At 35.7% G+C, this 26,008-nt stretch overlaps 1 protein-coding gene across 1 annotated transcript in view; it reads left to right on the top strand.

The window, feature by feature from the left end:
* The window catches only part of LOC128652712 (vomeronasal type-2 receptor 26-like), a 376,906-nt gene extending 364,754 nt beyond the window's left edge, over nt 1–12,152 (top strand). The window contains exon 5 of the mRNA XM_053705644.1: nt 11,254–12,152. Within this exon, the coding sequence (XP_053561619.1) occupies nt 11,254–12,152 (899 nt within the window). The remainder of the gene's footprint in view (nt 1–11,253) is intronic.
* Nucleotides 12,153–26,008: the final 13,856 nt, after the last annotated feature.

Genomic DNA, 26,008 nt, shown 5'->3' with positions numbered 1-26,008 from the left:
ATGCACAAGCACATTTTTTAAGCTGGCCGCGTCCGTAAGCAACGCTAGTATTTAGAGTTGCAGTGGCGGTAAATTATGCTCTACGCTCCCTTTTTGGAGCCTAACGCAGCCCTTCAGAGAACTCTAAATACCAGCATTGTTTAAAAGGTGCAGGGGGAAAAAACATGCATTGCTAACGCACCCCTTCTAACGCAAAACTCTAAATCTAGGTGTATGATAACTATATAATCCTTTCACTATTGGCTGAAGTATAGAATCCAACCACTCAGATAGGGGGTCAAGTAAGGACTCAATGCCAGAGACAATGGGACTCCCTGGCGGCCATTCTGGATTCTTGTGAACCTTCGGCAAATAGTGAAATAAGGGCACAATGGGAAATTCTGGTATCAGAGATGATAAATCCTCTTGTTTAAACACTCCTAAGTGAATACTATCATTGAGCAATGTTAACAATTGTCTTTTGAACACTCATGTAGGATTACCACTGAGAGGTCTATATGTAGAAGTATCACTGAGTTGATGTAGTGCCTCTTCAAAATAAACATTTTTATTCAAAATTACTATGTTCCCTCCTTTATCAAAGTTCTTAATAACTATGTCATGATTATTTTGAAGGGACTCCAACGCCAATTTTTCAGATTTTTTCAAATTGTGTTTCACTGACTTTTTGGAGGATGCCAAATTTAAGATATCCCTCTCAACACTTTTTTGGAAGCTATTTATAGCAGCTCCCCTAAACTGTATAGGGTAAAAATCTGACCCACTTTGCTTAGGTCCCAAAGGATGAGACCATTCACTTAAAGTGTCATGACCTTCCTGTAGGTCAATCATAGTACCCAATATACATGCATCCTGAAATGAGACTTAATTTTGTATTAGGGATTGATCAACATTAGGATTTACCCTGTTATCATCAGAGTCTGGTTGCAGTGCAAAGAATCTTTTTAGCATGAGCTTTCTAATGGACCTGTTAATGTCCAGCAGGGTGTTAAAAGGAGAGAAATCTCTCGTTGGGGCAAAGCCCAAGCTTCTGCTTATCAAATTTGTTTGATCCTCACTCAATACATAGGTGGACAAGTTAATGACATTAAGGTCCAATAGTCCAAGTCTATAGTGATTTTTTTTCTTTTTTCTTCTTGTTTTTGGATCTTCTGACCCGTCTAAAGGGGTTTTTGACTCTTTCTTGGACTCTTTTCTGGATCCTGTCTTGGGCTCTTTGGAAAGTGTCACCGGACCCTCACTTTCATTGTCATCAGTATTGGCAACCTGCAGAGTGTGGAAGGATAAGGAAGAAATAGAGGAAAGAGAAGAAGAGGGGGAGGGAGAAGATGATTCAGCTGATGCAGCTGATTCTTGGTCTGAGGTATCCACTTCAGTTGAAGTGAACAACACCTTGTTGGAGTTCTTATTTTTCGATATGGGTTTTGGCACCTTGTTTTTATATTTCCTCATCTTTTTGGCACCTTGTTTTTATCTTTCCTCATCTTATTGTTACCCCATATTTTTCCTCTGCTGGAATCAAGTCTCCATGGTTTCTTCTGGAAGAATGGCAATTGATAAACTTTATTGGTTTCATAGTCCAATCTATTCTTGTGGGATCTTCCCCCCTTGCACTCTGCAAGGATTGCATCGAGTTTATCCACATGTTCCTTCATTAATTTCTTCTGTTCCAGAAATTTTTCATGTTCCTAAAATTTCCTGAGTTATTTTTCAATATCTATCATTCTCTCTTTGAGGTTGGTCCTTTTCTGTAATTTACAACGTATCAATATTTTAATAGCTTTAATGAGCATTCGGAAAGGGCATTATTCCACTACATGATAACATCAGGTTTTTCCACATGAAAGGTAGGGAATTTGTTCAACCTCAATCCCTGTGAGATTCTACTGAGCTCCACATAATGCTCAAAGGCTTCTATGTCCCATGTCAACTTTAAATCAGCAATCAATAATTTTTCAAGGGCTTTGAATTGTGATTCCATGCAGGGAATAAATCTTTCATGTCATTCTGCTGAGGACACACGTTTAAACAACTCCTTCCTTGCCTCTGCATCATAAAAAGAACTAGACAACATATTAAATAGTTAATATGTGATCATATATGACTAGTATATAAGAGGGTCATATGTGTACTATCTTCAGACAATGAGGAAGCACCACTAGGGGGCGCAAAACATGTCATGATTATTTTGAAGGGACTCCAACGCCAATTTTTCAGATTTTTTCAAATTGTGTTTCACTGACTTTTTGGAGGATGCTAAATTTAAGATATCCCTCTCAACACTTTTTTGGAAGCTATTTATAGCAGCTCCCCTAAACTGTATAGGGTAAAAATCTGACCCACTTTTCTTAGGTCCCAAAGGATGAGACCGTTCACTTTAAGTGTCATGACCTTCCTGTAGGTCAATCATAGTACCCAATATACATGCATCCTGGAATGAGACTTAATTTTGTATTAGGGATTGATCAACATTAGGATTTACCCTGTTATCATCAGAGTCTGGTTGCAGTGCAAAAAATATTTTTAGCATGAGCTTTCTAACAAACCTGTTAATGTCCAACAGGGTGTTAAAAGGGGAGAAATCTCTTGTTGGGGCAAAGCCCAAGCCTCTGCTTAACAAATTAATTTCATCATCACTCAATACATAGGTGGACAAGTTAATTACATTAAGGTCCAATAATCTAAGTTTATAGCGATGTTTTTCTTTTTTCTTCTTGTTTTTGGATCTTCTGACCCGTCTAAAGGGGCTTTTGACTCTTTCTTGGACTCTTTTCTGGATTCCTTCTTGGGCTCTTTGGAACGTGTCGCCGGACACTCACTTTCAGTGTCATCAGTACTGGCAACCTGCAGAGAGTTGGAGGATAAGGAATAAATGGAGGAAAGAGAAGAAGAGGGGGAGGGAGAAGATGATTCAGCTGATGCAGCTGATTCTTGATCTGCAGTATCCAATTCAGTTGAAGTGAACAACACCTTGTTGGAGTTCTTATTTTTCAATATGCGTGTTGGTGCCTTGGCTTCATCTTTCTTCATCTTATTGCTACCCCATCTTTTTCCATTGCTGGAATCAGGTCTCCATGGTTTCTTCTGGAAGGTTGGAAATTGATATAAACTTTATTGGTTTCATAGTTCAATCTATCCCTGTGGAATTTTCTCCCTTGCCCTCTGCAAGGATTGCATCGAGTTTATCCACATGTTCCTTCATTAAATTCTTCTGTTCCAGAAATTGTTCATGTTCCTCAAATTTCCTAAATTCTTTTTCAATATCTATCATTCTCTCTTTGAGGTTGGTCCTTTTCTGTAATTTACAACGTATCAATATTTTTAATAGCTTTAATGAGCATTCGGAAAGGGCATCATTCCACTCCATGATAACATCAGGATTTTCCACCTCAAAGGTAGGAAATTGGTTCAACCTCAATTCCCGTGGGATTCTACTGAGCTCCACATAATGCTCAAAGGAATCTATGTCCCATGTCAACCTTAAATCAGCAATCAATAATTTTTCAGGGCTTTGAATTGCGATTCCATGCAGGGAATAAATCTTTCATGTCATTCTGCTGAGAACACATGTTTAAAAAACTCCTTCCTTGCCTCTGCATCATAAAGATAACTAGACAAAATATTAAATATTTAATATGTGATCATATATGACTAGTATATAAGAGGGTCATATGTGTACTATCTTCAGTCTATGAGGAAGCACCACTAGGGGGCGCAAAATGCGTCAGATGATTTGTCCATATTTGTACTTTTTGCAGTTTGTTGAATAAATTCTCTTCTTCTATTATACTGCTGTGCTGCTGGACTTTTTTGACTTTGACTTCACATAACATCCCTGACCATTGAAACTTATAAAGTATGGGATAAACACATATTGAAGTTCACAAATATTTCCACCATCCCCTTGCCTCTAACACCGCTACACACTCTTCAATCGGAACCTACAAATTAACATACCACTCCTGATAATCAGTACACTACTACACATCATACCATGTTACCAAGTTATCCAGGAAGGTAAACTAAAATCAAGGGAAGACCTACAAGACATAGATGACTCAGTTTTTAACCACTGGTATAGATACCTACAGTTATCTAACTTCCTAGCCGACCACACACAAAAGAGAAACCTAACTAGGCCCCTCACAGCATGGGAACTTATCTGTCGCTCTGATTTCCATATGAAAGGCACACTCTCACTCTCCTATAAACTCCTCATCTCACACCACTCTAGGAGTCTCTACTCATATACTAAGAAATGGGAAGAAGAACTCCAAGAGCAGGTGTCTAATACAGATTAGAATATAATTTTCAAAAGCATGAGCAAAACAAATTTGTCTATCAAAATTACAGAGATTAATATGAAACGTCTGTGCTGATGGTACTTAACACCATCAAGATTAGCTATAATATATTGAGAGAATGCTGGAGAAATTGTCGGGATAGGGGAGACTTTGTTTAAATATGGTGGTCATGTATAGGAATTCACTCATATTGGGTAAACATATTGATAGAAATAGAAAAAGTAATAGGGATACATATAGAGCTGGACCCTGTAGTGTTATTGTTTAACAATTCCCTAAAATATCATGCAAGCTTAGATGCTATTTACTCTGATCAACAATGCTAAATGCCTAATTCAAAAATATTGGAAACAGTCTACCATACCCACTGTGATTGAATGGAGAAGCTCTGTTACTTCTGCATTACACCTTGATAAATACCACTTCATCCTTAGTAAACAGATAGATGACTACCAATCTATACCATTCATATGAGAAGAGTATACCTTCCGAGCCTGTTCACTCTCTTTTTAACTAATTTTTAAGCCTAAAATGTTCAATCTAAGCCTGAGTAGTATATTATTCAATATCTATTACCCTTCTGAACTGATTATAATATGTCAACTAATCTGCCTACTGTAATCATCTTTCTCATTGTAACCACTGCAGCTGCAATATTTTGTACTTTAATATATCTGTAATTCCATACGCGAAGATACTTTGTATACGATTTTTGTTTGTGAAAGTGATTTCAATAAAAAATATTTAAACCTGGAAAGAATACATATTCTCCTATGTGAAGAACATTGGAATGTGAAATATTTACAGTACACACATAGTTAAATACTTTATCAAATATGAATATTGCAGAAATAGGGTTTTTCATGCAATCGCACACACACACATATACCCCTTGTTCAGAGGAGAATTGCCTGGTGTTTTGGGGCTGGGCTGACCTTACTTGGTGGGATCAGACTGATATACTACAGGAAAGTTTTCCCTTTGAAAAGCACACTGGTCTAAAAGAGGCTGCTCCTGGGTGGTAAATCACCATAGAACTAGCTGATGAGATGTTTTTCATTCCTGGTAGAGCACTTCTCTCTATGCAAATTAATAAGACACTAGGGAGGTCTTCCTATGGGTGATGGGGGAAACCAGACATGACTCCTTGCCCAGTGTGCTTAGAGGAATGTGGCTGCACCTCACTGACGAGGCCGAAACTATCATCTGGGGTTGTCATGTTCCTTGTTCAGAGGAGAATTGCCTGTTTTTTCTGGGCTGGACTGACCTTACTTACCGGGATCAGACTGATATACTACAGGAAAGATTTTCTCTTTGAAAAGCACACTGGTCTAAAAGAGGCTGCTCCTGGGTGGTAAATCCCCATAGAACTAGCTATTGAGCTGTTTTTCATTCCTGGTAGAGCGCTTCTCACTTCGTATGCAAATTAATATGACCCTAGGGAGGTCTCCCTATGGGCGATGGGGGAAACCAGACATGGACTCCTTGCCCAGTGTGCTTAGAGAAATGTGGCTGCACCTCACTGACGAGGCCCATAGGAGGTCAAAAGATCATCTGGGGTTGTAATATTCTTTGTTCAGAGAAGAATTGCATGGTATTTCGGGGCTAGACTGACCTTACTTTGGGATCAGACTGATATACTTCAGGAAAGTTTTCTTCTGTGAAAAGCACACTGGTCTAAAAGAGGCTGCACCTGGGTGGTAAATCTTCATAGAACTAGCTGATGAGCTGTTGTTTGTTCTTAGTAGAGCGCTTCTCTCTTTATATGTATATGTATATATATATATATATATATATATATATACAGTATATTTATATGTCTATATTTCCTCTCTCATTGTGAAATATTCCCCATCCCGTCTTCTTCGATCAACCTCTGTCCTACGTCTCTCTACTCCTGCTATCTCTATGTCCCACTCCCATCTCCAAGACTTTGCACATGCTGCTCCTGTTTTCTGGAACTCTCTACCCCACTCCATACGACTGTCTCCAACCTTGTATAGCTTCAGATGCTCCTTGAAAACCCACCTATTCAGAGAGGCTTACCATCTCTCCTCCATCTCTCATCCTAACCAAACTAATACATGAACTGCTTGACTCACTGCTGCAACTACAACTAATGTAACAAGCTACCCCCTACCTTATGTCTCTGCACCCTAAACCAGTAGACTGTGAGCTCTCCGGAGCAGGGCCCTCTTCCTCCTGTACTAGATGTGTTAAGTTTTGTTATGTTTTGTATTTTATCACAAATCCTTGTCATTGTATACCCCTATCACTGTACCCAGCGCTACGGGATTTGATGGCGCTATACAAATAAATGATAATAATAATATTAATAATACATATGTCTGTAAATACTTATATACACATATAAATACATACATTTGTACACACAAATATACATATTTAGTCATATATATGTATCTCATATAATATTAGTTAAATATTTGTATTTAATTATTTATATCAGACTATGTTATTATGAATGTAACTTTTCTATCTCGCTCAAGTGAATATGTTTTCTTTCAACTCATAATCTATTCAAGCTATTTAGCTCACTATGTGTAACCTAGTACCAAATGTCTAGGAATACTTTAATAAATGTAATTAGTAAATTTCTTTATGTTTTGCTTTTTTATATTTGAACCTTCCCCCTCACCTCTCTACTAGTCCCATTGCTTACCCCACCTCACACTAATCTCACACAATTCTCCTTCTTATTTCTCCATCTCTTTCTGTATATTTCTGTACTTTTCAATCCCTTTTTCATTCCACATATCTACTGAGTCTGACTTATTTTCAAACCACTCATACCTCACTTTCATTAGACCACTAACAATTGTTTGTATTCTTTTTTTTGTGTGAGTGAGATTTTTGGGATATACTCTATTACACTGCTTAACAATGAAACTTTTTCTGACTTACTTCAAATTGATTTCAGCATGTGAAACACACATATGACATTTAATTCTCACACACCTAGATTACAAGTTTGTGCGTTCATCTTTTAACGCTGAAAATATGTCATTTTCAGCATTAAAACAGCACCGCCGCCATTACAGGTCTTGCCGGTATAGCTGTACTGCAAGCCTTTTAGCCTGTACCGCAACGACAGTCCCGTACTCCTAAAAATGACGTTTTTCAATTTGATTCCCATAGCGCCGGTATTACGAGTTTTGCGGTGAGGCTAAAAAGTGAGCGATACAGCCTAAAATTACAAGATCTTTACCACCATCTAAAATCAGTAGTTATGAGTTTTACACTACAAAGCTGTAGCATAAAACTCATAACTAAAGTGTTACAAAGTACACTAAACACCCATAAACTACCTATTAACCCCTAAACCAAAGCCCTCCCGCATCGCAAATACTATAATAAATTTATTAAACCCTAATCTGCCGCTCCTGACATCGCCACCACTCAAAAAATATTAACCACTATTCCGCCGCTCCCTGATATCCTCACCACTATAATAAACATATTAACCCCTAAAACGCCACCCTCCCGCATCGCAAACACTATTTAAATATTATTAACCCATAATTTGCCGTCCGCCCACATCGCCTCCCAAGTTATTAAGCCCTACACCGTCGCCACTATAATAAAACTATTAACCCCTAAACCAAAAACCCCCCAACAACGAAATATACTAAATTAAACTATTAACCCCAAAATGGCAAGCCCCCCACAACAAAATATACTAAATTAAACTATTAACCCCTAAACTGAAAGCCCTCCACATCGCAATAAACTAAATGAAACTATTTACCCCTAAACATAACAACCCCCTAACTTTATATTAATAGTACAACTTCCCTAGCTTAAATTAAATTAAAACTTACCTGTCAAATTAAAAAAACTAAGTTCAAATCAGCCAATAGGATTTAAGCAACTCTCATTCTATTGGCTAATTCTAATTACTCAAAATCTACTTTCATGACTGTCACCTGTACTTCTTCCCTGGCAGCTGCAGCGCAGTGAGTTATGAGCACGGGGTGTGGTTCCACCAAAACATTTCAATAATGGAACTTAGATATTAGGGTAGGAGAAATGTTTCTATGCTTACTGACTACTGTTGGACAGTGACAAGAGATGCCCCAGAAAAGAAGTTCAAGCGACAAGCAAAGAGAAGGTGCTCCCATGAATTGGCCACCATTTTAGATAATACTTTAAATTGCTGTATGTTTTTGGTTTAGTGTTGTTATTTGTGATTGAATAAAAACAGCTTTCATTTATGTTGTATCAAGAAAATTTCAGATTGTTGTAATAATGCTTTTCACTTTGAAGATATTAGTGGAGCACAAGTAGAGTATCTAAAAAACTTAAGCTAATAGAACAATTCTTAGGTTCTATTCATTTTTCTTGACCCACAAGTCAAGACTATTTTCTGTAAGGAAACATATTTAAAAAATATGTTTTTGTTGAACAGTGATATGTTTTATTTTCTCGATATATCTTCTAGACTGCCTCTAGTTCTCAGTGAAATTATAACTATACTCATCTCATTAATATTGGACAATGAGCATGCAGGTGATTCAACTGGCTGCTTATAGCTTCCATTTTTGAAGATAAAAAGTCACTGGAACATCAATGAAAAGTCTGTAAGCTATTTACCCAATTGTAAGCCAGGATATGCAGATGAGATGGGAATATTGTGTATGTTACGTGCAAAGGTTAATTAAATGTATTGTCCTTGGAAAAAAAAGAAAATTTAGCTAAAAATCTCACAGGTTGTATATACTGTAGTGTTAACACTTGGCTTATTCTAACAGATAACATGCAGCAAGATTAAAAGTTGTGCTGTACGACTATACCGCTGAAAAATTGGCCTTTGCGTGCGGAATAGCAGGTCACCCGTATTAATGGCAGGTCACTCATATTAAAAGTCGCGCTGATACGGCTATACCGCTAGCGTTTTTGTCCATACCACAACTCTCCATTTCGCATTCAAAAAATGGCTTTTGAGTGTGGAATTTTCAGGTCTCCCGTATTACAAGTTGTTTGGTCAGTCTTTTATGCTAAAGTTATAGCAACGATCCATTCCGCGATCAAAGACCAGTAGTTATGGACTTTGTGAAACAAAAAATGTTTCACAAAACTCATAACAACAAAATTTTACAAAGTAAACTAACACCCATAAACTACACAAATAAACCCTAAACCACCATCCCCCCCGCATCGCAAATACTTTATTAAACTTTTTAACCCCTAATCTGCCGCCCACCCACATAACCAACACTAAATTAAAGTATTAAACCCTAAACTGCCAAACCCCCACATCACCAACACTAAATAAACATATTAACCCCTAAACTGCCACCCCCCACATCGCAAATACTAAAATAAACTGATTAACCCCTAAACCGTCGGCTCTCACATCACAACCCCCTAACTTTAAATTAAAGTTACAATATAACGACCTTTAAATAAGAAAAAACTTACCTGTGAATTTAAAAAAAAACTAAGCTTAAACTATAAATAAACCTAATATAACTATTTAAAAAAACTAAAATAAACAAAAAAATAAAAAAACCTAAGTTACAAAATTAAAAAATCCCAACACTACAAAAAACAAAAAAAAAAAATAACATTACAAAAAAAACCCCACTAAAATTACGAAAAATAAAAAAATCTAAGATTGCAAATAATAATAAACGAAATTATCCAAAATAATAAAAATTAAATCTAATCTAATAACTCTGAAACAGCAAACAAGCCAACTCAAAATAAAAACACCCCGATCTAACAATAAACTACCAATTAACCTTAAAAGTGCCTTTTTTAGGGCATTGCACTGAAGCAATCAGATCTTTTACATACAAAAATTACAAAGTACCCCCTAACAGTAAAACCCCCCCGCCTAACCAACCCCCTAAAATAAAAAAAACTAAGTCTAAAAAATCCTAAACTACCCATTGCCCCTAAAGGGACATTTTATGGACTTTCCCCTTAAAAAAGGCAATTAGCTCTTTTGCTGTCCGTAAAACAAATAAAAAAGCCATAATCTAACCCCCCCAAAAAGAATAACACTAACCCCAAAAAATCTACTCACAGTTCCTGAAGTCTGGACATTCATCTTCATCCAGAGGACAACAAATCTTCATTCAGGTGGTGACATCTTCATCCATCGTGGGGGCATCTTCTATCTTCATCCCGGTAGTGGGGAGCTGTGGCTGATTTGAACAGCCAATAGGATTTAAGAAGCTCTCATCCTATTGCCTAATTTGACTATTTCAGTCAATAGGAATGCAAGATACCCCACATATAAAAGGGGTACCTTGCATTCAATCTTCAGTGTGCGCCGGAGATCGCATGAAGAGGAGCCTCCATGCTGGATGTCGTCGTCGCCGCTGGTCCTGCTCAGCTCTGCACTGCCACAGCTCCGCACCACTGGGATGAAGATAGAAGATGCTTCCTTGATGGATGAAGTTGTCGCCGTCTGAATGAAGATGAATGTCCGGACTTCAGGAATTGGGAGTATGTATTTGGGGTTAGTGCGATACCGCTAAATATTTAGTGTTATTTATGCAAACAACTTGTAATCTTGGTGATAATTTGCTGCCATAATAACTTGTGAGAGACAATTGGAAGAAAAAAAGTAAATGAGAATGAAATGGTGAGGAAATAACAGTAACAAAGAGGAAAGAATAATTGTAAAAAATTATAAAGGAGTAGGAAATATATTCTGTCATTTTTTAGAGAAGCAGAGTGAAAGTAATAAGTAATAATATATTATAAGAATATATTACTATAAGAACCAATCAAGGCTTTGAAAACATAATTTAATTATTGTAATATCAATTAAATAGTAATATTTTCATCCTATAAATATTTGCTGTCATAGAAAATTGTATATATTACATTTAAGTCAAAATGAAATTAGCAACAAATGTAAAACTAAGAGACTCCCTTTTAAATGTTATAAACATTGTGCTCTTTATTATTACAGATGCAGAAAAATGTAAAAAATGTCCAGAAGATCAATGGACAAATGCTAAGAGAACTCTGTGCATCCTAAAGACAGTGGAATTCCTTTCATTTGAGGACACATTAGGGAAAGTCCTCAGTTCAGTCTCCATCTTCTCCTGTATTGTCACTGTTGCTGTTCTTGGGATTTTCATAAAGCATCATTCAACTCCTGTAGTAAAAGCCAACAACCAGAACCTCAGCTACACCCTCCTCCTCTTCCTCATGATGTCCTTCCTCTGCGCCTTACTGTTCATTGGACGTCCTGTGCAGGTGACATGCCTACTTAGACAAGCTGCCTTTGGAATAATTTTTGCTGTTTCTATCTCTTCTGTGTTGGCAAAATCAGTCACTGTTGTTATTGCCTTTAATGCCACCAAACCTGGAAGCAAGATAAAGAAGTGGGTGGGATCGCGAGTGTCCATCTGCCTGGTCATTGTCTGCTCTCAAGGGCAGGTTGTGATCTGCACGCTGTGGTTGGCTCTTTACCCACCATATCCAGAATTTGACACTCAGTCTTACATTGGGAAAATCATATTACAGTGTAACGAGGGCTCTCTCACTGCATTCTACCTTGTGATAGGTTACATAGGATTCCTTTCTACAGTCAGTTTCATTGTGGCCTTCATGGTTAGGAAGTTACCTGCCAATTTCAATGAGGCCCAGATGATCACATTCAGCATGCTGGTGTTCTGCAGTGTTTGGATCTCTTTCATCCCAGCGTACCTGAGCACCAAGGGCAAATACGTGGTAGCCGTAGAGATATTTGCTATCCTGGCTTCTAGTGCAGGACTGCTGGGCTGTATATTCATTCCCAAGTGCTACATTATATTATTTAAGCCTGAACTAAATACCAGGGTACATATGCTAAATAAGCACTGAATTAGTAGATCTATTTTGGGGCTGGGATATAGATACTTGTTGTCATCCATTTTGTGTATGTTGTTATGAAGACATATGTTTAAAATGTTTTTACATTTAAATATTTATTGAGTAGTAAAAGAAAACAAATAAATATAATCATTTTCCATTAACTATCATATTAACTTTAAGCAGCAATTGGTGGTATTAAGTAAACATATTTATCCTTTTATTAAAATTATCTTCGCCTTTTTTTATACTTAACTTACGGCTAGTTTACAAGTGTTGCGGTACGGCTATACCGCTGAAAAAATTACAATTGCGTGTGGAATGGCAGGTAAAGCATATTACAAGTCACGGAAGTATAGCTATAACGCAAGCATTTTAGCCTGAAACGCAACGTCGATTCCGCACTCAAAAAAATTAAGTTTGAGTGCAGGATTTTCCATAGACTTGCGTTACAGTCTAAACCGCTGTGAGCCATTCCGCCATCTGAGAGCAGTAATTATGGATTTTGTGGAACTAAAATGTTTCATAAAACTCATAACTAAAATCTTACAAAGTACCCTAACATGCATAAACTACCTATTAACCCCTAAACCGCCATCCTCCCACATTGCAAACACTTCATATTAAACTTATTAACCACTAAACTGCCACCCACCTACATTGCGACTATTAAATAAACCTATTAACCCCTAATCTGCCATCCCTGACATCGCCGACACTAAATAAACCTATTAACCCCTAAACCGCTGGCTCCCCACATCGCCAACACTATAGTAAAGTATTAACCCCTAAACCTCCAGCCCCCCACATCGTAACTAATAAACTAAACTTATTAACCCCTAAACGACGAGCCCCGTACATAGTAATTACTAAACTAAACCTATTAAGCCCTAAACCGCCGGCCCCCCACATCGCAAAACACTGAATTAAAGTATTAACCCCTAAACCTAACACCACCCTAACTTTAAATTAAAATTACAATATAACTATATTTAAATAAATAAAAACTTACCTGTGAAATAAAAAAAAAAACTAAGATTAAACCATAAATTAACCTAACATAACTATTCTAATAAAATAAAATAAACAACCAATTAAAAAATCCTAAATTACATGATTAAAAATACTATGAAAAAAGTTAAAACCTAAATTACAAATTTAAAAAAACTAATACTATGAAAAAAAAGATTACAAAAAATAATAAACTAAATTATCAAAAATAATAAATATTACAGCTAGTCTAATAACCCTTTAAAAGTAAAAAAAAAACCCTGCAAAATAAAAACACCCCCTAACCTACTATAAACTACCAATAACCCTTAAAAGGGCCTTTTGTAGGTTATTTCCATAAGTTGAACAGCTATTTTAGCTAGAAAAACATACAAATCCCCCAACAGTAAAACCCACCAACCAACAAACCATTCAAAATAAAAAAGCTAAGTCTAAATAAAACCTAAGCTACCCATTGCCCCTAAAAGGGCAATTGTATGGGCATTACCCTTAAAAGGGCATTCAACTTTTTTACACTGCCTTTAAAAGGGCATTCAGTTTTTTTACACTGCCTTTAAAAGGGCATTCAGCTCTTTCACAGTGCCCAGAAGAACCCTAATTTAAAAAAAGAAAAAAACACCCCAAAAAATAAGAAATAAACCTAACACTAACCTCAGAAAATCTTCTCACGGTTCCTGAAGTCCAGTCATCCATCCTCATCCAGGCGGCTATAAGTCTTCATCCAAGCAGCGACACCTTCATCCATCTTGGGAATGTCTTCTATCTTCATCCTGCCGGCGTGGAGCGGAGCTCTCCTGGACGGTAATAACATCCTGCTTGGAGCTTCCTCTTCATACGATCACCGCCGCACACTGAAGTTCAATGCAAGGTAGCCATTTCAAAATTTCAACACAACCAATAAGATGAGAGCTACTGAAATCCTATTGGCTGATTTGAAAAGCCAGTAGGATTTCAGAAGCTCTCATCATCTCATGGCTGATTTGAATTTCTGAATATGAATGTTTAGCGCATGAAAGTTACTAAATAAAGGTAGGTAAAATTAAATTATCATTGTTTACTTTCCCTTTGTGAGAGCTTTTGAGAGCATACACATATAGTATTTTTAAAGGGACATGAATCCAAAATGATTTTCTTCATGATTCAGATACAGCATGTGATTTTAAACAACTTTCCATTTTACGTCTATTAGCTTTTTTGTTTTGTTCTCTTGGTTTTCTTTGTTGAAAATTATAACCAGATAGGCTCAGGAGCTCCCAGTAGTGTATTGCTACCTCTTCAACAAAAGGATACCAAGAGAATGAAGCAAATTAGATAATAGAAGTAAATTAGAAAGTTGTTCAACCCCTTAACGACCAAGGAAGTGTCTGGCACATCCTACAAAAAGTACCTGACACGTCCTCTGGGGTTTAAAGCAGTGGAAGCGATTGTGATCGCTTCCAGCCGCTTTCAAGTTATTGTGTTATTGCAGTGATGCCTCAATATTGAGGCATCACTGCAATACTCTTTTTTAGTACCCAGATGGCAGCATATAGGTAGATGGGGGAGGATTAGAGAGCTGTTTGGGGGGGGGGATCAGGGAGGTTGAAGGCTAAGTGAGGATCATACACTGCAGAATATGTATATAAAAAAGCTATGATTAAGGCTTGTTGAGACGAAACATGTTAGCTGTCATTTTGGGATTGCTGTCCTAACTTGCTTTTTTGGAGATGGCCTTCATTCCCTTTTAAACTTTGTATTAAAAAAAAAGAACTTTTAATTTGCATCAGTCTTTGTCAAACTCTTCATTTTGGATAAAAAAAAGAAGCCTTTTATTTTAGTACTGGCAGACTTTCTGCCAGGACTTAAGATGGCAGTGACAATTGTGAGGTGGGGGAGGGAAGAGAGCTATATGAGAGGGGTCAGGGAGGGATTAGTTGGTGGGATGTGTCAGATGGGAGGCTGATCACTACACTAAAACTAAAATTAACCCTACAAGCTCCCTACAAGCTACCTTATTAACCCCTTCACTGCTGGACATATAATACAAGTGTGGTGCGCAGCGGCATTTAGCGGCCTTCTAATTAACAAAAATCAACGCCAAAGCGACAAAAAAAGTCTGCTATTTCAGAACAAAGGGGATCCCAGAGAAGCATTTACAACCATTTGTGCAATAATTGTCAAAGCTGTTTGCAAATAATTTAAGTGAGAATCCTAAAGTTAGTGAAACAATTAATGTAATTTTTTCATCCGTGACCAGAACTGTGGAGACTGTATTGTTTGTATCAAGATTTTATTTCAATAGTGACTGCATAAGCGGTGTAACTGTGCAGAAGTACTGTATTGAGATATGTTGAATGTGAACTTATTTATGAATCTGAAAAAAAAAAAAATATATTGTTTAATTGTTCTAGACAAGCATGAATGGCTATAATGGTATGTATGCAATAGTGTGTGTAAGGTGTTGGTTTCAGAGGGGGAGTGTCAGTCAGGACTTGGGCCCACCGTACCACCTGGAAATCAAGATTATTTGATAAGGACATCCAGAGAAAAGTAATTCAGACCACGCAGCAATGATCTAAACCTGTTCTGTTTATTGAAAGATACAAAGCATGTCTTATAGACGACAGATACAGCATATGGGGTTAACTTGATGACACGTTATGACCGCGTCATTTTACACAGTGTTACACAGTGTTTGTCAGAAAAAATACTAACTCATAAACAATATCTCTATAGTCATACAAGGTTAACTAGCTTTACAAAGAATAATAACAATCATGTGTTTCACACTACAGAATAAACCACTATAATAAAGGTTATTCAGACAAGATGGATGCCAAAGACAAAATGGCGGCCAAGATAAAGATGGCGCTACTTACGCTAACAATAATTCCTAACATACCACTCTTTTATTCTAACAGAATAACATAAAAATAGAAAGGCGCAGAAAATTAGTAAAGCCTTTAACAACAGTATGAGCCTAATACTACGGTAACAGAACTCTATGTGAGAATACTATAGAGAAAAATATTCACATGTTGTGGTATAATTTGATAGGCTAACAGGGCACAATTTGTCACTGCACATAGGTGCGGCCTCTCCAATACTCTCCGTCTACCTCCCAGCATTCTCAAACTACTGGTCTATCTGCACAAAGACCCAACCAGCCCCCCCCCCTATCTACCCCCAAACAACACTGCATCTTTTATTTCTCCACCTGCATTGCTAGCACCCCCCAATATGGCCAACAGTTCTTTGCTCTGTACACTCTCCACAGTGAAGCATGACATGGGAACAGCACAAATGTCTCTAGGTGGCCTCTGATCACTTTAAGAACAGTCTTTGTCCTCCATCTTCCTCAGACACTTTGCTTTAATACAGTTAATTTGCAGTAGGGGTGCTTATTCAGTGTTCTTCCGCAGGTAGATGCTAGAAGCCTGATGGTTTGTTCATGAGGTAGACAAGGTAGCCATCTGATCCCCATAGCAAGCAGACACTCGAGTCAGAAGGAGTCTATGAAGGAAATAAAACAGCACAAGATGAGTACACACCCCGATACATTCACAATTATGTCCAAATAAAACTTCTTTCATCTTTTTTAAGCATCACAATTCCATTAGCTTAACTCATCCTATGTCATTTAAAACCAAGAAAACATTGTTGATATATAATACAAACTAAATACATTGATACTTTTACAGAGAATAATTCACAGCCTCTCTATACAATTTAAATGATACTTCATGAATACTAAGCAAGTGAAAACTGCTAGACTCCATCAAGAGGTTGAATGGCTAAGCTAAAACTTATGCTAAGGCCTGCCCTGTAACAAAAATTAAAAAAATAAAACAGTCAATAAAAATATTTTCATAAAAAATGAATCTCTTTACACTGTCACTTTGAACTACTAAAAATAAAAGAACCTAGTGTTGCTTTATTCTGCACAACTACTATCTATAATGTTTAAAATTCTCCAACTATGATCCTAATAGTCAACAATCTCATCTGACATAAATCTCTTAAAGGTAAACACATATTTATGGTAAAATAATTCCTTTCATTGACAGACCTCTGGAACTACAAAATTGAAATTGCAGATACCATACCAATTAATAAAAGGGAAACAAACTACATTTGCTTTCATAAACTATAATTATGCTACTCCCTAAACAAATATTTCTCTGTATAATTAATATAAACTTCTAGCTGAGACATGTCCTCATTGCGTTCCATATGGTGGAGGGTCTAAAATATCCTGATATATTGCAGCATTTTCTTTAAACTATAAAGGTGCAAACATATTTTCTATACTCAGTGGGCCATTCAATAGGTTATAATACTGCAAGGTTTAGAGTTACGCTTATCTAAAGGGTTACTTTGTTTAAGTACATAAACTACAATGTGCACTAATACCAATAAGGCATGCTTCTCTGCAGACAAAACTATATGATTTCTTATAAATAATATGATCAACAAAAATAACACAAACACAAGAGCATACAAAACAAGTAATATAAGTAAACAAGTTAAAACAATACTCCCCTAATTTAATTGGTTGACCCTGTAACAGCATAACAGGTCCTCAGTTAGTCCAGTTCTGGGGCTGGTACCAGCATGCAAAGCAAAGAATGGATACAAAGATAGTACAGCAACTTTTACTGCAGTTTGGTGGTTAAAACAAGCTTGACAAACGGTCTTTTATCTTCATTTTTCTCCCTTTAAAGGTTTACTTGCATTCAATCTTCAATCTTTTGGAGAGTGCACTATAGAATTTTATCTGTACAGATTTTACCTAAATATGGAAAACTCAAAAATAATTCAGTTAGTGTCTTTAATCTCTGGATACAGCTACATGATCTCATCCTGCAAATTCAAATATTGTGTTAGAACAAATAGAAAAAAACTAAACATTTTAGGTTCACTTTCTTACTTAAAATAATAATCACCCAAATCACATAAAGATACTCATCAATATTGCCCCCTTGTTTGCGTGAAACATCCCATGTGGCACACAAACACAATATAACACAAAACTAAAAGACAAATCATGCACTCCACTCATGCATGCAGAATACTATTCTCAATAGCAAGCAAAATCAAATACACCTCCCTATTTAATATGCCATTCATACAGCACGCTTCCACACACAGTCACAAAAGAGAAAAACATAACAATCTCTTAGAAAACATTTAAAACCACTTTTACATTCCACAAAACAAAACATTAACAGCCGACACAAACTTTAAACAACCACAATTAACCTAAAATTCAACACATATACTTACATTCACTGAAACACAGCACTCGCAAAACACTACAAATAATTAAAATCCTATAAGAACCATCTATACCCTGGTTCTGCAAATTCTACTATGCACAATACTATGAGATCATACTTATGATACAATCACTGCAGATGATCAATAAACTCCAGTTGCATATTTACAAATAAAATCCTGAACCATAAATTTACAAAGAAACACACAAACACCTAAGTACCCTATTTTGTAAAAGATCAGATAATAATGGTACAGCCACTGTTCTATATAGCTCATGCTCGCATGCACAGTGCAAATACACTGTTAAATAAATCTGGTGAGGCACAAATAAGTTGTGAAAATCTCTGGAATCCAATCTATACTTTTACATAACCAAATTTTAATAAATACACAATTATTTGATTTACCTTTGTTTTATAATTTGATATTCACCATTTTGAAGCTCTCTAGCTAAATATAACAATTGCATATAATAAAAAATAAGCTTTCTACTAACGAATAATAATAATTTACACAAATAGATTAAAAAGGATAGTTTATATACAAAAATGTCCCCTTTAAATTGTTCCCAATGATCCATTCTCCTTACTTATAATAAAAAATGTATACTGATGTTTATTAAATAGCCTAAGCAAATACAGCCAGAATAAAAAACACACTCACAGTGGGGTGCAGGCTAGTTAAAGGGACATTTTACTCAAATTAAAAATATCTTTAATTGAAACTGCTTACAGAGTTAAATATACTAGTGTTAGGCTTACAGTAAACCTCATTTTCTCTCTCTGTAAATATTTCTTTAAAATCCCAGATTTTATATCAGTTTACCTGTATCCCTTTAAATATTTTCTCTATTCTTTTTTTTTTTTCCGCTAGTCTCACAGATCACAACACCAAGATTGCAGGCAATTTATCAATTCAGTTTGCATTACAGAGAGAATTAAGTTACACTGCGTAAATGTCTGCTATCTAAACGGCAGATTTAAAAAGAATAATACAAGGAAAGGTCTCAAAAAATATATTTTGTCAACTGCTAATACAGTGCTATTGCTGCTCCTGAACTCCTTTCACATGAGTGAACTGGTCCTTTAAATAATAAAATGACAATTTTCCATTGCTCTGTCTACGCCCTGAGCTCCGGTTTTACAGACAAATATAAGATAAGGAACACAATAAAATATACTTATTATCCGAAATTCAACCCATTGCAATTTACTTCATATATACAAACAACTTGCAAATGCAACTTCTCCTATATTTTAAACTATTCAGCTTGTATAACAAGCCATTGAAAATACCTTAATATCAAAACTGTGTTACAGTGTATTGTCCCTTTAAGGACTAACCATTTATCACGTAAATGACATATGTATACCCGAGCCATGATTTAGGAAACATATTATCTACCACAAAAATTCTACTTCTTTACTATATGATGACCTGCATATTTAAATGAGAGCCATCACAGCATACATAATACCCATTTCTATTAAAACTTCTACTGCATTAATTTACTTGCAACAGAAACGGACCCAAATACTTTTAGATAAATTTAATGATATACAGCCTATAACCATAATTTATCTTTTCCACTAACGCCGTGCACAAATCGTGAAAATACAACATACTTGAATCAACCTGTTAATCGTTTTCATTTACCAGAACATGACCAAAGGTCACTCAATCATCCGCACATTCACAAATCCCTTAATTAGTTCACTTGCAAAATCAATATATTTATATGCCGCAACAGGTGGACAGTTTTTTTATTTGCATACAACAATTATCACTTAAAACTAAAAACTGCTATTAATAACACACATACTTAAAAACATGTTTATGACTTTAAAATAAAGGTATAACAATCAAACTTCAAATACCTCACTACAACGTCTGATTTCTTAGCTAAGAAACTAGCTTAAATAATTACCATACAGAAAGAAAAATGCACCAAGGTAATTTTTACAGCGATACATACACGAATATCTCATCTCCCATACCAGAAATTTACTCCCTTTTTTCTTTCCTTCTCAGGAAAACATATATTTCATAACATACCAAAGACATATAAAAATACAATAAGATTAACTTTCCATCAAATTTAAAATGTATTTGAAAGTGTCCAAATTTGCAAGGAATGGCCATTTTCCACACAAATTGAGATAAACACATTTCAAACAGCATAACAACATTTTTTTTTTTACTGCAAACACGCATACAACGGAGCTTCTGTAACAGTTTGTTTTCTACACAGCTATGCTCACTGACAGTTTTTTATCATACCCCTCCCTTTCTGGAGAGGATATCTCCCTGCTTCTGTTAACCCCTTTGTAGACATTAAAAATGCAATAACCTACATATTTTCTAAGCACATCACAGCACAGCAATTATATAGCAATAAAAGCAAGCAATACAAATAATATTTCATTTCCCGTGATAGGTAAAAAAAAGTCTACTTTAGGACATGTATAAGGATACTTCAACACAGATGAGACTCACTCATCACAACACAGCAATGCCAACTTGCCCGGAGGAATGATAACCTCCCGTCAAATGCATGTCAACTTTTATCTTGCGCACTTCACCAGACAGGACTACAATACCTGTCTTAAACTAGCACAGTACTATTAACCTGTCTAGAGGGATTATCACAAGTGCTGTCAGGACTAAGAAAAACCTCCACACAAACCCTGCTTCTTTCTTTACTGGAGGAATCCCTTAACCCTTTATCATATATTACCAACATCTATTACAAAAATAAAACCAACTAAATTTAGGTTCAGATTCACAGAGGGAAAGTAGAGTAAAAAACACTCATCTACTTACCCAATGTGAATCCCACGAGCTGACACCAGAAACTGTAAAGTGTTGGTTTCAGAGGAGGAGGGTCAGTCAGGACTTGGGCCCACCGTACTACCTGGAAATGAAGATTATTTGATAAGGACGTCCGGAGAACAATAATTCAGACCATGCATCAATGATCTAAACCTGTTCTGTGTATTGAAAGATACAAAGCATGTCTTATATACGACAGATACAGCATATGTGGTTAACTTGATGACACGTTATAACCGCATCATTTTACACAGTGTTACACAGTGTTTGTCAGGAAAAATACTAGCTCATAAACAATATTTCTATAGTCATAATAAGGAGTGCATCTAGGATGAAGACAAGGTTATTTGAACATCTTATAGAGATAGTACCCTCCAGGCGTTGTGCCAGGGACATCTACAAGGTTAACTAGCTTTACAGAGAATAATAACAATCATGTATTTCTCACTACAGAATAAACCACTATAATAAAGGTTAGATGGATGCCAAAGACAAAATGGCGGCCAAGAACAAGATGGCACGACTTACGCTAACAATAATTACTAACAGTGTGAGTGTTTGTTTGTGTGTTTATGTGTATGAGTCTGTGTGGTTGTGTTTTTATGTACGTGTGTATGTATGCATTAGTGTGCATGTCTGTGTGTGTGTATGAGTCTGTGTGGGTGTGTTTTTATGTACGTGTGTATGTATGCATTAGTGTGCGTGTCTGTGTGTATGTATGAGTCTGTGTGGGTGTGTTTTTATGTACGTGTGTATGTATGCATTACTGTGTGTGTCTGTGTGTGTGTTTATGTGTATGAGTCTGTGTGGGTGTGTTTTTAAGTACTTTGTATGTATGCATTAGTGTGCGTGTCTGTGTGTGTGTTTATGTGTATGAGTCTGTGTGGCTGTGTTTTTATGTACGTGTGTATGTATGCATTAGTGTGCGTGTCTGTGTGTGTATTTATGAGTCTGTGTGGGTGTGTTTTTATGTACGTGTTTGTGTATGCTTTAGTGTGCGTTTCTGTGTGTGTGTGTTTATGAGTCTGTGTGGGTGTGTTTTTATGTACGTGTGTATGTATGCATTAGTGTGTGTGTGTGTGTGTGAGTCTGTGTGGGTGTGTTTTTATGTAGGTGTGTATGTATGCATTAGTTTGCATTTCTGTGTGTGTGTTTATGAGTCGGTGTGGGTGTGTTTTTATGTACGTGTGTATGTATGCATTAGTGTGTGTGTGTGAGTCTGTGTGGGTATGTTTTTATGTATGTGTGTATGTATGCATTATTGTGTGTGTGTGTGTGTGTATGTATGTATGAATGTGTTTGTTTATGAGAGTGTGTATTTATGTATGTAATTTCATGCCAGTCTGTAGCTTGTAACTGATAGATTTTTTTAGCCATAGGTGCTTCTGCAGGTATTATACCTGATATGTACTGAGTCATTCACACACAATTCAACATAAATTACATGTGGAGTGGTTAGATGTGTATGTGGTTAGATGTGTATGTGGTGTAGTTAGATATGTATGTGGTGTGGTATGTTGTGGAGCGTTGTGTATATGGAGCAGTGTGTATGTAGTGTGGTATGATGTGTATGTGGTTTGTGTGTTTGTGGTGTAGTATGGTGCGTATGTGGCACAGTGTGTATGTGGTCAGCTAATGGGCCAGCTAAGGCTTCTAAGCTTACATTCCTGCTATTTCAAATAAATATACCAAAAATTATAATAGTAGTAAATTAGAAAGTTGTTTAAAATCTTGTGCTGTTCTTTCTGCTTGCAGCTTAAGTTTGTAGCCATTTGAAATCAGGTAAGCATAAGCCATTAGATTTCATATAGAAAACAAGAGAGGGTAAACAAACAAAAAAAAAAAAGCAAGTTATAATGCTGCTCAGATTGTAACATTTTAATTGTTTGTTTAGCAGGGGATAAAACATCAGTCTCGCCAGGTGCATTTTCATGCTTCAGTAAAACTCAGAATTACCGGGGAATTCCTTTACCTCATACAATCCTACTTGTGAATATTCTTATCCATTACAACAGTTGAAAAAGTGGTTAACCATATTTAAATGTTAAGGGTATAAACCAGCTAAAAGTAAAGTCTGCATATTTATATTTCTGTTTGAAAACACATATTTTATAATATACAGACATAAGCAAAAAATGCTATAGAAAATCATCACTGTTATAAGTGAGAGTTTTTACTGTAAGTGTGCATGTGAAGCATTTGTAAGTACTCAGTAAAAAAACTTACTTGAAATAGTGTCTGTTCAGAGAGCATACTGCTAATGTTAGTGTAGCATACTGGTAATGGTAAATGGTGGCAATTGCTGTGTTGCTGTTCAGAAGTCTGGCAGGTATAATATTGTTGTGCTGTGATTTTATAGCAAGACAGGAGGCTTCATATTTTGCATCACATCTTTACTCAAATCCAAACAGCAGCAAAAAAATCTTAACAGAAAAGTTGCATAAAAGTTGCAACAGTATAGCACCAATCATCTCACGGATAGTGTATAATAGTCCCAACATCACAGTAACTTCCTCTTTTCTTTGCTGCATCCAGACAGAAGGTCACATATATTTTTTCTCTACAAATTTATATTTTCTTTTATTTTATATATATTTTTATATATTCAGTTTTTTCTCTTATGCCGTTCCTTGATCTCTAGATCAGTTATACGCCTATTTTCTTAGCTTGTTTGCTTATATCTTTCAGATTATTAAGGTACTTTTCTAACCGTTTATTTCCATTTCCTATTTTCTATTTATCTTCCTAGAAATATCTAAAAGCCCAGTGGGTTAAGGCATTTGAATAATATACTGTATAGCACAAAAGTGAGTACACCCCTCAAATTTTTGTAAATATTTTATTATATCTTTTCATGTGATAACACTGAAGAAATTACTTATGCTACAATGTAAAGTAGTTAGTGTACAGCCTGTATAACAGTGTAAATTTGCTGTCCCCTCAAAATAACTTAAAATAACACAAAACCATTAATGTCTAAACATCCAAGAAGCGCCTAAAAGGAGGCAAAGCAAGAATCTAACAGATTGAACCAATAGTAATCATCAAACATTTATTAAAATATAATATCAAGTATTAACATAATAATTAATAACATGGATCCATGTAACATATAATCTTAAAATACAATTAAGAACAATATAAAAACAATTGACAATTTGGACAATTGAATCCTATCATAAATCAATAATAAATATTATTGTGAAATATCGCCATTTAAGGAGATAAACAGATAAGAGTCAGATGAAATGATCTCTAAATGATGATAATGATTCCAAAGAGTGTGTGATATAATCCCCTTTTCTGTGAAAAGATAATGAAAAATCCAGTGAAAAATCCAGTAAAAAAATCCAGTGAAAAAATGTGAGTAAAAAACAAAAATAGAAATAACAAATGTTCAGGTGATCCTGTGAAAAAATATATTAGGGATCCCAAAAAATGTGAAAAAATAACAAGATATGCTAGAAAATGATAAAATCAAAACCAAAAATGTAAATGCAATCAAATATTTGTAGTGAATGTTATAATGGGGTTTAAAATATAATCCAAGTATATAGTGTCAGTAACGAAATATCAGTGAATGATCCTCCTTGTGAATGTATCCGTGTAAGTGATGATGGTATTTCTTTTTAGTTGGATAACTGTTCTTTTTCTTTCAGTATTGCCTTTAGTGATTCCTGTAGGTTAAAAAAGTGACATAGTGCAATAACGTTCCAAAATATAAATAATGTTGAAATAATGTTCACCAAATATTGTCAACGCGTTTCGGCCTCTTTAACAGGCCTTTCTCAAGACTATCTTAAGGTGAGTAATGGTGGCTCTATTTATGTTTGTCATACACCAATAGATTATCGTGGTTTTGGCGCCAAAAAATTCCTTACACTGACCCGGAAGTTATCGTTATATTTCATTTCCATTTTGGAAACTATAATGTTCCCATATACTATTATTTGTTAAACCCTTTTAGTGGTGTTGAAGCTGTGCTTTTGATAGTAATCTTTAGTAAAACAGGTAAGTTATTCTGTGGTACTAATGCAGAATATATTAATAGTTGTTTAGACGATCGCTCCGTTTCTACACACGTGAGCGTCGGACCGGAAGTGACGTGATGTTTGTTTACTTCCGGTTTCGATAAGCTGGTCTGTATACTTCCGGTTTTGGTACTTCTATCTAATAGCGGTTATATTAAATAGCGGTAAATGGCACGTGTGTGAATCAATGGGGACATAATAGAGTACATAGTCCCAAAGGTGATTAGTTAAGGAATGTATCTACTCAAATGAGTGTTACCACTTTATAAAAACTATGTGTGAAATTGGTACTGTAATTGTACTTTTGTTAGAGATCGTAGTAAAGTTCATGTATAAATCCATATAAAATCCATATTGATAATGAGATGAACAATAATAATGATACCTTGTAAAATACATAAGTTTGATAAAAATACATAAATTCGATAAAAATACAAAAATTAGATAAAAATACATTAGATAAAAATACATAAATTAGATAAAAACCATTAATATTCCTTCAGTGATGCACTAAAAATCCTTACAAAATGCATAAAATAAAATAAATTAGAAAAGATGGGATCATAAAACACATTAGTACATATATACTGCACTCAGGGGGCCTATTAATACCAATTAAAATGAAATATCTTAGGTTAGAACAGTAACAGGGTAAAAACAAACCTTAAGTGGACAGAGTCGAATAAGATAGGATCTTAAAACATATTAATACATATATACTTCACTCAGGGGGCC

This window comes from Bombina bombina, chromosome 3 (genome assembly GCF_027579735.1).
Source record: "Bombina bombina isolate aBomBom1 chromosome 3, aBomBom1.pri, whole genome shotgun sequence".
Taxonomy (NCBI): domain Eukaryota; kingdom Metazoa; phylum Chordata; class Amphibia; order Anura; family Bombinatoridae; genus Bombina; species Bombina bombina.
The sequence above is the reverse complement of the archived record's forward strand: the minus strand, read 5'-3'. Positions and strand labels throughout refer to the sequence as shown.